General features: G+C 49.8%; 1 protein-coding gene across 6 annotated transcripts in view; it reads right to left on the bottom strand.

Annotated features, from left to right (window-relative positions):
* The window catches only part of DENND2A (DENN domain containing 2A), a 79,742-nt gene that overhangs the window by 42,854 nt on the left and 24,632 nt on the right, over window positions 1-12,256 (bottom strand). For all 6 annotated transcript variants that reach the window (XR_012156063.1, XM_073322462.1, XM_073322452.1 and 3 more), the window contains 2 exons: window positions 3,982-4,080; window positions 887-2,107 (listed from right to left, as the gene is read on the bottom strand). Coding sequence is in view for 5 of the 6 variants with exons in the window: in XM_073322462.1 (XP_073178563.1) it covers window positions 887-2,107; window positions 3,982-4,067 (1,307 nt within the window). In the remaining variant the exon portion in view is untranslated. The remainder of the gene's footprint in view (window positions 1-886; window positions 2,108-3,981; window positions 4,081-12,256) is intronic.

Raw genomic sequence — 12,256 nt, 5'->3', positions numbered from 1 at the left:
GTCCCACTGATCACTACTCAACATGGGTAAGAGTTGTCAGAAATCAGGCCTCCTATGAGTGGTGCAGGAGAGCAATACGCTACCTTGAATGAGAAGGGAAAGCAGTGGAGCATCCTAGTCAGCCGAGCCCAGAGAGGTGTAAAGTCTCTCCCAGTCCACATGAAGTCAGGAATTTTTATTTTTAGGGTAGCTCCACTGCAGAGGATAGGCTCAAAAAGGACAGTACATTTATAAGTCAGGTTCCCCCTCACACCCCCACTCAAATATTTGGATTTACAAAAGGGGATGGGGTGAGGAGCCACCTCCAGCAAAACCTGAGTAAACAAGGAACAGACTTGAGCAGAAAGGGCAGCTCTACTCTGAAAAGTGACAGGGTAAAAATGGCATTGCAAGGTCCCCTCCCTTACCATCTCTCAGGGGTTTCTGATCAGCTGTGCTCATTCTGCAAGCAAAAAAGGTTGTTTTGTTTTGTCTTTAAACTGGCAACATCATTAACTCGTCCTGGGATTGGAGAGTCAAGCTGGAATTATTCATTCTCACTCACTGTTACTATCATAGGATCTCCATGTCAAAGTCATTACACCTGTGGACACCTATTGGCCTTCAGTGTTTGCACAGGTGTAACAGAGCAGAATATATCCTGCAGGCTCGTGATCACTGACATTGCTGAGACGGAAAGAACACTGCTGCACTTTCAGAGCCCAGCGTGAATTTAGGGAGCAGATAGTCAGAAAGACATCCTTTTACTTACAAGGTTGAGACCCAATAAACATAGACCCCGATGATGCCACTTTTGTGGAAGCCCTTTTTAGAAGCAGAACTGTACACCACCAGCAAATTAATCAATAACTCCTGTACCAGCATTAGAATAGTAAAGTGAGAATACCTGTGGTCAGCATTATTCTTATGTTTCCCATTCCATAGTCTTCTGCTAACAGCTGATGGGGGAGGAGAAGAAGGGAGAGGGGGAGGAGGTATAGATGGCAGAGGGGGCAAGTTTCTCTTATTTCTAGCTGCTGGAATCCATCCCTCTTCTCCCTCGTGTTTGAAAGTCCGCCTGGGCTTTGGAAGTGGGTTGATGAAGGGTTTCTTCTCCGGTATCCCTGGTTCTGTGTACACATTCTCTATGCTGTGATCCTTGCATTTCACTTGAGATGCTTTTACCTCTTCCAGAGTCCCAAAAATGGGCTCACAGATTTCTGAGTCTAAGCTGAGGAGCCTCTTATTGAGTTCAGAGCCACATACACCTTCCTGGTCCTCTGGGAAGGTTTGTCCCTCATCTGCCTTCTCCTGCAGACAGTGTGGGGAATAATAAGTACCTGGCATCTGTGGCTGCAATTCTGCTGATCCTTCCTTCAAGGCCTGCTCCAGTTTCTTGACCTGAGTCAGTACTGAAAGGTTCTCTTTCTGGACCTCCCACTTACCACCTTTCACCTCCTTGCATTTTCCAACACTGGAATCAACCTCCTCTTCCTTCTCCTGCATTTCCACTTTCCTCTCTGTTCCCTGCCCCATGCCCTTTGAAGTGCCCACTCTCCTTTCATTCTCTTTGCCTGTCCCTTTGCATTCCAACTCCCAGGTTATAAGCCTCTTGGTGTCCACTTTCCTAGGCCCCAAAACTTCCCCACTCATCTTCTCCACCGCACATGGCATCTTGCGCTCCTCTTTAACTCCTTGCTCTTCCTCCTTCTGACTGACCAGAGGAGAAGGCGTTTCCTTTTTCCCTTCCCATTCAGAAATCTTGTCCTTGATACTGAAGGGCTTATTCCTCAAACTGACTTTCCCAGCTGACTGTAAATTCTGAGTGCCCCCTATCTGCCTCCTTATAATTTTGCTGCTCTCCTTGACATTAAGATCCACAGATGGGTCACTGATAATCATTTTGGGACTCAGCATGTTCTGCTGAAAGCAGTCTAGCCTTGGATCCAGCATCAAGTTCTCCAGTGATTTCAATGGGCTTGTCACCACAGAAAAAACGTGTTCAGCTTTAGGTCCTAGACTCAGAGTGAAACTTGCACCTTCAGAATAATTTTCACTTGAAGACCCAAACCAAAGTCTTTGTAATTCCTTCACAGTGTTTGTATTATTTTTACTTGCAAGCTTGACCCTATAAAGCAAAGACAAAAGAGAAGAAAAATTCACTTTTCCTGATCATTTGGTCATCAGTACACCAGCTCCATATGCTCTATTGAAGCGAGTGAGGTTAGCAGGGATGCTCAAAGATGGGGGCTGCTGAAGAGCATTCTCAGGAGAGGATCCTGGATTCTGGAATGCACTCCGTCTCTCTCTTGCTATGACAGAGTCCAATTTGATGCAAGACCTGTCTATTATTCCAGGCTTTCTCTGAGGGAGTGGAATGGGGTGAGAGTGGGTGGGATTATAGTTTTTGAAAATTAGGAGTGTTCATACTGAGAACAGGTCAATTTGTATTTTTGTATGCATTTAAAATAGAATAGTATGGTTTTTTACTTAGTGCATAAGACAGGTGCATCAAAATAAAAGTCAAAATGGACTCTGGTTTACTTAAGATTTAGTAGGTAGCGCATGATTATCAAACAGACGTGTAGACTTAGGACACAGTAGGTATTCCTCTAAAGTCTACCCAGTAACTCCTTTCTAAATAGATTATTTGGCTTAATCATCAAGACAAGGCATAACAAGTTCCAGTTGCTGGCAGCTGAAGTTACCAAAATTCAAACTAGAAATAAAAGGAGGGAAATTAACCAATGCAAATGATTTTCAAGGGACGTGGTAAATACGTCATTTGGAGTCTTTAAATCAAGGCTGGATGTTGTGCTAAAATATAAGAGCTAGTTCAACCAGAAGGTATTGAGCTAGATGAAGGAGCCACTGGATGAAATTCTATGGCTTGTGCTACACAGGCAGTCAGGCTAGATGATCACAGCAGCCCCTTCTTGCCTGGAGATCTATGAAACAGAAGAAAGAACCTCACCCATAGTGATCCTCTCCTCCAATAATTTCACCTTCCAAGTTTTTCCAGAGCGTCCATTAACAAAATAACATTGCACTTTCATGTTTATTATTATTATTCATCCGTTGCACAGCTGTAACATCTAGGGAACCGACAAAGGGATTAGGCTCCCATTGTACAGACACACAACACACAGAGAGTTCCTGCCCCACAGAGCACACCACCTAAATGAAACTTGTCATGGCAAGGGATAAAAACCAATTAATTACATGACACCTGGCTGCATCAAACAAACATGTACTTCACCCAGCACCTGTCACCCAAGGATCTCAAAGTGCTTTTATCAACATCCATGAAGCCCCAGCTGGGAAGACATTTACATTTATAACATAATCTTTTCAAACCCAAAGCTCTTTGCAAAACAATAAGGGCTTGTCTATGCTAGAAAGATGGCACTAGTGTAAGTAGATCAATTTTAAAACTATTTCGCTACAGAAGTGCGACCCCCTCCTATTAAACCAACATAGACGCACTTACCCCAGTTTAGTTTAATTCTATAAATTCCTGGATTCATGTAAATGGGGTGAAGTGCTGGTAGTGCAGTGAGCATGTAAGCAAACCTGGCAGCCACTATGCGCCCAGCCAGAGCTAACACCCAGACTCGGACATTGGCATCTGCGGTTACCGAAGGGAAGGGAGATACTAACCAGGATAGCATTGTCCCCAAGTCTCATGCTCCTGTAACGTCTGCCTATTTCAGTGGGAGCAGAGACTTTCGTGTAGCCTTTTGGACAAAGGATGACGCCTCTAATGGGGTGGACCCCCACCCCATGTCTACTAGTGCACTGTGGTATCATCACATGTTATTAGACTTCCATCAGGATGTAGGATTTAAACGTACAACCTGATGGCCTAGAGACACCGGCTGAGGCATATTGACGCTAGAGGCATGTTTTAGGCTATGAGAGAGAGCACCAATGGAAAGTAATGACTCCCTCTCCACTCCCCGCCCTTGGGAAAAAGAAAAACAAGAATTTAGGACTTTTCACCTCTCAATGGAGTTGCAGACACCGTTTTCAGACTTGCTGCTCACGTCGGCTGCCTTGCTAGCTGTCATTGTGTCAGCACCTGGCATGGCGACAGGTCACCTGGGGGAAGTCAAAGCAACACTTCAATGATCAGAGGTACTGTATTGTGACAGATTGACAATAGCCTGTAGGATCCTGACCAAAGCTTATGGAATGAAGATAAACTTTACTGAATTAAGCTAAATCTGATTGAATCAGGGTTAGTACTTTGCGGGTTCCATTGTATTAAAATGCAATTGTGTATGTGTTATGGGGCACTGTATGAACCGTCTCTAGGAAAAGGGGGATGCTAACGTACTGCCTCTGTTATCAGCCCTTTGAAGTGCCCCTCCCCCCCACGCAGAGATGTGCATATACTAGTTCAAATGGGATTCTCCCGTGACCAACAGTCAACGCAAGGGGCTTTGGATAAACAGTCTAGTTTTAAAATGACTCGGAGCCTTCTTCCTCGTCCAGCAGACAGTCAGGACTCTGGTGCATGGAGGGCCCCAATCTTTATGGTGGGGTTGGAAGGACGGGGCCTACTGAGACCCCATAAAACTGGGTACTTGTACAGTAACTCCTCACTTAACTTTATAGCTGTGTTCCTGAAAAATGCGACTTTAAGCCAAATGATGTTAAGCAAATCCAATTTCCCCATAAGAATTAATGTAAATGGGTGGGTTAGGTTCCAGGGAAACTTTTGCACTAGACAAAAGACTATATTATATATATATATATACACACACACACAATATAAGTTTTAAACAAACAATTTAATACTGGTACACAGCGATGAGGATTGTGAAGCTTGGTTGAGGTGGTGAAGTCAGAGGGTGGGATATTTCCCAGGGACTGCCTTACTGCTAAATGACGAACTAGCAATCGGCTGAGCCCTCAAGGGTTAACTCATTGTTAATGTAGCCTCACACTCTACAAGGCAGCACGAATGGAGGGAGGGGAGACAGCACGGCAGACAGAGTCAGAGACACACACCGTGTGTCTGAGAGACAGAGATGTGCACTGCTCCTTTAAGTACTCTGACCCCACTCTAAGAACATTGCCTTTTTAAGTAGATCAGCAAGCTGAGATGGCAGCTGCTTCCAGGAAGCTCCCTCTGTCCTGAGCCCTGTCGTGTGTCTCCCCCCTCCCCGCAACCGCTCTACGGAAATGGGGTAAGCGGGGTGCAGGACCAGGGGGGAGGGGGACGCCCTGACATTAGCTCCCTTCTTCCCTCCCCCCGCACAGGAGACTCCCAGGAGCAGCTCCAAGGCAGAGGGCAGGAGCTGCACATCGCAGTGGGGGGAGGGACAACTGAACTGCCGGCAACTGATAGCCTGCTGGACGGCTGCCGCACAGGGAACTTAGGGGAACGGGGAGCTGATGGGGGGGCTGCTGGTCCACCCTGGTTCCAAGCCCCCACCAGCTTGCTGCAACGGGCTGCTCTTCCTGCAAGTAGTGGACAAAGCAGGCGGCTGCCAAACGACGTTATGAGGGAGCATTGCGCCACTTTAAACGAGCATGTTCTCTAATTGATCAGCCAGGTAACAATGAAACAACGTTAACCAGGACGACTTTAAGTGAGGAGTTACTGTACCGAGCTGAAGCTGTAATGAACTTGTGACTACAAAGGAAACTCCTCGGGTAGCATATAGAAGGACTGCTCCTGTCAGAGCCCTTGTTAGGATAATGTCTGGTACGTTTATTGACACGCGGGTAGGTTTGTCTATTGTTTTAAACACATTTTCTCGACAGTGCTTTTACCATAATAATAATACAGGCTCTCATAAGAAGAGCTGTGTGGTATCTATAACTATGGGCAGTCACGCTGTTAACTGTCTCCAAAGAGAAAGCAAGCAGGTATGCTAGGGCAGCTTGTCTGAGCTGGGAATACCACAGTGATGGCAGGGAACTGTTCAGCCTGCAAATACCCCAGTCAGACAGGGCAGAGATACAGGTCTCCATCCAAAAAGGCAACTGCTGGGGAGCTGGAGGCCTGAGAGTGGGTGCCTTGGCTGGACTCCTGAGGGGGAACACAGGTGCCGTTGCCCTGAACTGTGACAGGTAACACTGTCTGTTCCAACATGACAAACTTCCCCTGGCCCTCCTCTCTCCAAGCACACACACACAACCTGCCCCTGAAAATCTAGTAGGATAATAGCAGCAAGTCACTTCATCTCTCTGCCTCCATTTCCCCTTCTGTAAAATGGTGATGATCATTTTAATCCACCTACCTCCCAAGAGTGCTGTGAGAATTAGGTAGTCTTTGGGGCCTGGGCTGTCTATTACTCTGTGTTTGTACAGTGCTGAGCACAGTGGGACTTCTGTCTCAACTGGTCCCATAGACACTGCCATAATAAACATGATTAGTAATAATAACTAGTCAATGGCTGTACAGTGATTTGAACAGGCAAAACACTACATAAAAGCTAAACATTATTGTTCTAACACTTGGGTATCTGTCTTCTCTCAGGAGACAGTTAAAAAGGGCTTTAAAAATAATCTGTCTGATCCAGAGAATTAACAGCCCCATGGTTTATGAAGCCACTGAATCGGCAGCTTTCTTGGACTGGTACCCAACTGAGACCCAGGTTTATTGATTAAACTACTGTAGGCCCCATGGTCACTTTGTGCTCAGGTTCCTGCACACCTGGTGTATTCTCACTCTAGTGGGTCATTATAGAGTGTTACTGATCTCCCTTGGGAATTTAAGGGGGGAAATTCATCCCTGAGCTATATGCACTGAAATCAAGGGTGTCAGGGTGAAATGCATCCCTGGCCTAAGGTCTTTAAATGGCAGAAGTTGTTTTGGTCACTGCCCACTATTCTTTGCATGGTGATTTCTATTCTTTGTGGGGTAGGGGTGTCAATCTATCCTCTTGTCGCACCCTTGCAACACAGTCAGTGCAACAGATGTTCTCCTTTTTCTCTTGTCCTGAAAACCAACTCTGGCTCTTTAAGAGCCCAACCACCCCACAAGGCAGTGTCAGGACTTCTCAGGAGGGCATTATCTGTAGCCAGTGAAAAGCATTTCAATGACAGGAAGGAGTTCATTGTCTCTTACACAATACTTTGAAACCCTGAAAGCCTCTGGAGTCTATCCACTTGGCTGGTCTATCAGATGCTCCCCTGCCACGGCTGGAGTTTGGCAGCAAGACCAATCGCATCAGTAAAGTTAGTAGTTCCTAGGACTTTTGCAAGAGAATGAACATATACAAAGTATTTCTCATTTCCATGGTCTACATACTTTTAAAGAAAAGAGAGAGAGAGAAATAGAAATAATTCAGTCTTGTTCTTTTCTGAGTTTTCTTTCCCTGCTCTCACCCCACCCAGGCAAAATTCTGTAAGACAGAGTGAACTCTGGATCATCTCAATGAGTCCAGGTTCAGGGTTACTCATTACAAACCGTGTCATCTCTTTCCAAGGCAATAAGCCCCAGGGCTTCTCTTCCTCATTAGTAGCTGGAACAACACCCAATTCATTTCTAATGACAGAGCAATCTTGCAAAATTTTCAGGAAAATTGACCAGCCCAAGGAGCAAAATCTATTCACCCACTCATTAGGGGATATGTTTAAGGATAACGAAAAACTAAAGCTCATTCATTCTTCTGTCCACAGAATGACTCACTCAGGCAAGTGGGTGAGTAGATTTCTGCAAAGCTGTAACAGAGATTATTCTGCACTTAGATAGTAAGTTCACTGGGGCAGGGACCATCTCTTTGTGCTGTGTTTGTACAGCACCTAGCACAATGGAGTCCTAGTCTATGACTGGCGCTCTTAGGAGCTACCACATTATGAATAATAATACAGGCTGGGGTATATATAACCACTTCATTCAATCACCATCCGGAGCCTCTTTTGGCTCCATTCCCGCAGCCCACCCTGCCCACCTAAACTAGGAAGGGGAATCCGGCCTGACAGATGCTGTGGGTCTAGCCTGTGTACGGGTCAGGAAGGAATTTTTTCTCCCATGGGCCAATTGGCAGAGGACCAGGGAGTTTTTTGCCTTCCTTGCAGCATCTACAAGGTGTTTAGTACCTAACGGAGGTACTGGGATGGTGCTGCTTACTTGTTACAACATGCAGCTGGTTTCCAGTGAGGTTAAAAGAATAAAATGAATGGTTCCCAGAGGTGAAAGACCTGGGATTTTGGTGATTGGCCTTGGGCTCATATGATAGGATGAAACCTTGTGGTCTTTGTGGGCCACGGTCAGACCTTGTGGCCCTCGTGGGCTGAGGTCCCCACCCTCCTGCACCCTCTGTCCCCCTCGGGGGGAGGCGAGTGCTAGGACTCACAGAGAACAGAGTCCTGGGGGGTAGGCTGAGGAGAAACACCCCGCATTATGGATTATATGGTAAAGAGCTCTGTAACCCTGGCGCCAGTTACGGGTTATATGGTAAGGAGCCCTGTAATCTCCGCACTGGAACCAGTTAAATGCCTGATATAGGTGAGTAGTGGTGATGGGCAGGTTGTGGCTCTCCCCTACATTCAAGTTTAATAAAAGTTGCAGCCTGCCACTTAATTCCATGCATGTTTCTGTCCTTGCTTTGCCGCTGTGTCCATCAGCTAGCATTCAGATGTGGGCAGATGGGCAGTAGCGGTCAACATGGGTGGTAGTGGTCAACATGGGTCATACGTCTGATCCAAGCACACTGCTAAACTAGCCACCGTGGGAGGTGGGAGGAGAGGCTGAAGAAGAAATGGATCATCACTGGCGGTGGGAAGGAGGAGGGTGCAGACCTGTTCAGCCTCCCACTAAAGCCAGGAGAGACTCCTGTTCGTAGCTGCTTTCTGCACTGCTCCTGCTTAGGAGCTGAGGGACACTAGTCTGTGACCATGTGAGCGGGGCTGCTCTAGGCAGGAGGGTTCACTTCTAGCCACAGAGATAGAGCTGAGAGTATAATGCCCCATGCATATTTGGGACTTGAACCTGTGGCTAGAGCAGCACATCGCTCCCTGGCCACACGGGCCTGTAGCAGGGAGTGGAAAATAACGGGGGGGGAGGCAGAGGGTAGGCAGAGGTAGGCACCCAGGCAGTGGTGCTGGAACAGGGCGGGGCAGGAGCCCATGGCCCTCCCACATTTCACCAGGGCGGACCCTTCCCCTCCTCTTTCACCCGGCCAGGCCAGCATGGAGCCCAGCCAGGGAGCCCAGACAGTTGTGGGAGACACACGTGTGGACCCTCCACCTGCCTGCGGTGCAGGGGGCTCTGGGAAGCCCCAGGCCTGTGTCCCCAACCCCAGGCTCCCCACATGGCCCAAGGCCGGTGGAGGGTCCACGACTGAACGCTGGCTCACCACAGCTGCCCATGCGGCTCCTCCCCACCCGCCTTCAGCCGGGGGGTGGGGGGGACATCAGAGTTGCAGCCTGGCCATGGTAAGAGCTGCGTGGGCAGCTGTGGCATGGCCCCTCCACTAGGGTTGCCAACTTTCTACCCACACAAAACCGAACACCCTTGCCTGGCCCCTTCCCCACCCATCCTCAGAAGCCCCACCCCCATTCACTCCATCCCGCCTCCCTCTGTCGCTTGCTCTCCCCATCCTCACTTACTCTCTCATTTTCACCGGGCTGGCTCAGGGGTTGGGGTAGGGGAGGGGAGAGGCCTCTGTCTGGGGGTGTAGGCTCCAGGGTGGGGCCAGGGATGAGGGATTTGGGGTACAGGATGGGGCTCCAGGCTGGGGCTGAGGGGTTCGGAGGGCAGGAGGGGGCTCTGGGCTGGGGCTGAGGGGTTCGGAGGGCAGGAGGGGGCTCTGGGCTGGGGCAGGCAGTTCGGGTGCGGGAGGGGGATGAGGGCTCTGGCAGGGGGTGCAGACTCTGGGGTGGGGCTGGGAATGAGGAGGTGTAGGAGGGTGCTCCGGGCTGGGGAGTGGAGCCGAGGGGTTTAGAGTATGGGAGGGGACTCCAGGCTGAGGCAGGGGGTTGGGGTGTGGGAGCAGGTACAGGCTCTGGGATGGGGGTGCAGGTTCTGGGATGGGGCCAGAAATGAGGGAGGGGGCTCTGGGCTGGGGCAGGGGGTTGGGGTGTGTGTGGGGGGCAGGGCTCCGGCTGGCGGTGCAGGATCTGGTGTGGGACAGGAAATGAGGGATTTGGGGGGTAGGACGGGGCTGGGGCACGGGGGTGGGGTGCGGGATGGGTGAGGGCTCTGTCTGGGGGGTGAAGGCTCTAGGGTGCGGTTGGGGATGAGGGGTTTGGGATGCAGGAGGGTGCTTCGGGCTGGGATCAAGGGTTCAGAGGGCAGGAGGGAGATCAGGGCTGGGGCAGGGGGTTGGGGTGCAGGAGGGGGTCAGGGGTGAAGGCTCTGGGTGGCGCTTATTTCAAGCAGCTCCCAGAAGCAGCAGCATGTCCACCCTCCACTCCTAGGCAGAGGCATGGCCAGGCGGCTCTGTGCACTGCCCCATGTGCAGGTGCCACCCCTGCAGCTCCCATTAGCTACAGTTCCCGGCTAATGGGAGCTGTGGAACCAGCACTTGGGGCGGGGGCAGCATGTGGAGCCCCCTGCCTTCCCGTACGCAAAGGAGCCGGAGGGGGTGTATGCTGCTGCTTCTGGGAGCCACGTGGAGCCACGGCAGCCAGGGAGCCTGCCTTAGCCCCGCTGCGCCAAACAGACTTTTAAAGGGAGCCACCAAGGTCCCTTTTCAACCAGGCATTCCAGTCGAAAACTGGACATCTGGCAACCCTACCCTCCACCTGCCTTGGGGGTAGGAGCTATGGGGCAGGGACACAGCCTGGGGCTGCTCTCGGTGGGACCCCCACACTGCGGGCAGGTGGAAGGTCCCCTGCGGCTCTTATCATGGCCAGGCTGCGGCTTCGAGGCCCCCCCCCACTGAAGCCAGGTCAGGGAGAGCTGCGCGGGCCACTGTAGGGAGCCTGGGTCCTCCACCTGCCCTGGGTGAGAGGTCCGGGGGAGGGGACAGGGGCTGCTTTTGGCCCGCGCCACACCCTGGGCATTATGATTACTTTCTTTATAAAACAAAACCCAAAGAAGACTCTGTCACGTGTGGGACCACAGAGGCCTGAGCTCGGGCGCACTCCACTACTCTGTGAACAGGGACACCAGGCCATCATGGTCCATAGATTGACAAGAAGGGAGGCAAGATGTCAAGTGCCAGTTTGACAATGCACTCAGAAATCTTTGCCATTGTTTGGGGGAACAAAGCAGCCATCTGATACCATTTCATAACACATCAGGGAAAAGAATGCCACCAGAAGCGGGAGGGGAGGAAAGAAGAAGGGGAAGAAGCTCTCAAACCTGTTGACTGGACTGTGGGAAGGATGCAAAGTCTCAGGACAGAAGGCGCTCCACATATCTCCCACATGCACATGGCCTTACGATTCCCAGGGTCATGTGACAGTGACTTCCTGCTGCCAGGCAGAGTGAGACCTGCCCGGACCTCTCTCTTCCAAACAGAGTTCCTGCCTGCTTTGTGTTTGCAACAAGGCGTTTGTTTACTGATCTATCATTGGCATGCAGGAAACGGCCTGGAAATGAGCTGTAATCATCTGTCACCAGCAGTCGCTGTTTGGTTTTCTTCTAATTTAAGTTTTCCTTTCTTTCCTTTCTCCCCAACCTCCCACTCAAAACACAGTAGTAAGATAAAGCATATGCTTCTCTTTACTGATGCTGGATGCTTTAGGGAAACCAGGGTTTAGCATTTCAAAACGGACTAGTGATTTTGCGTGCCCAACTTGAGATATCTTAACAGGGGGGTAATTTTCACAAAGTGCTGAGCACCCACCTCCTGAAAAGTCAGGGCCCTCAAAGCAGTCCTGGAAAGGGCTCCCAAAAAAGGTACGCCAATTCCACTGTTAGCTTTTGAAAATTTAGCCCCGTAGTATATGGAAACAAGTAACAATCATCTTAGACAGCATAGGCTTTTCCACAACCCCACCTCCTTGTGAGCCAGCAGCAAGCATACTGACAATGAACCACTGAGAGATGTGTGTCTGTATTGGGGGTTCATTTGTGGTGATGATAAGCTAAGGGCTGGAGTAAAAGACTGACTAATAAACGTTCTCACTCCCTTGCCATCCCACACTACTCAATCATGGCAAGGTTCCCTTTTGCAAGACAAGGGTATTGGGATTGGTAGGAGGATTGCTTTTGGGCATTGATTCTATTCCAATCCAGGTCACATGGCTAGAAGTCACCACCATCTGTTCGGCTGCCTAGATGAAATAGTTAATGTGGTTTTAGCCCAATTCCTAGTGGGTATGTCTTCACATCCCGAAACACCACCACCGTTGTCTACCTTTATCC

The sequence above is a fragment of the Lepidochelys kempii genome, chromosome 1, assembly GCF_965140265.1.
Source record: "Lepidochelys kempii isolate rLepKem1 chromosome 1, rLepKem1.hap2, whole genome shotgun sequence".
NCBI classification, from domain to species: domain Eukaryota; kingdom Metazoa; phylum Chordata; order Testudines; family Cheloniidae; genus Lepidochelys; species Lepidochelys kempii.
Note: the sequence above shows the minus strand (reverse complement) of the source record. Positions and strands in the feature narration are given on the sequence as shown.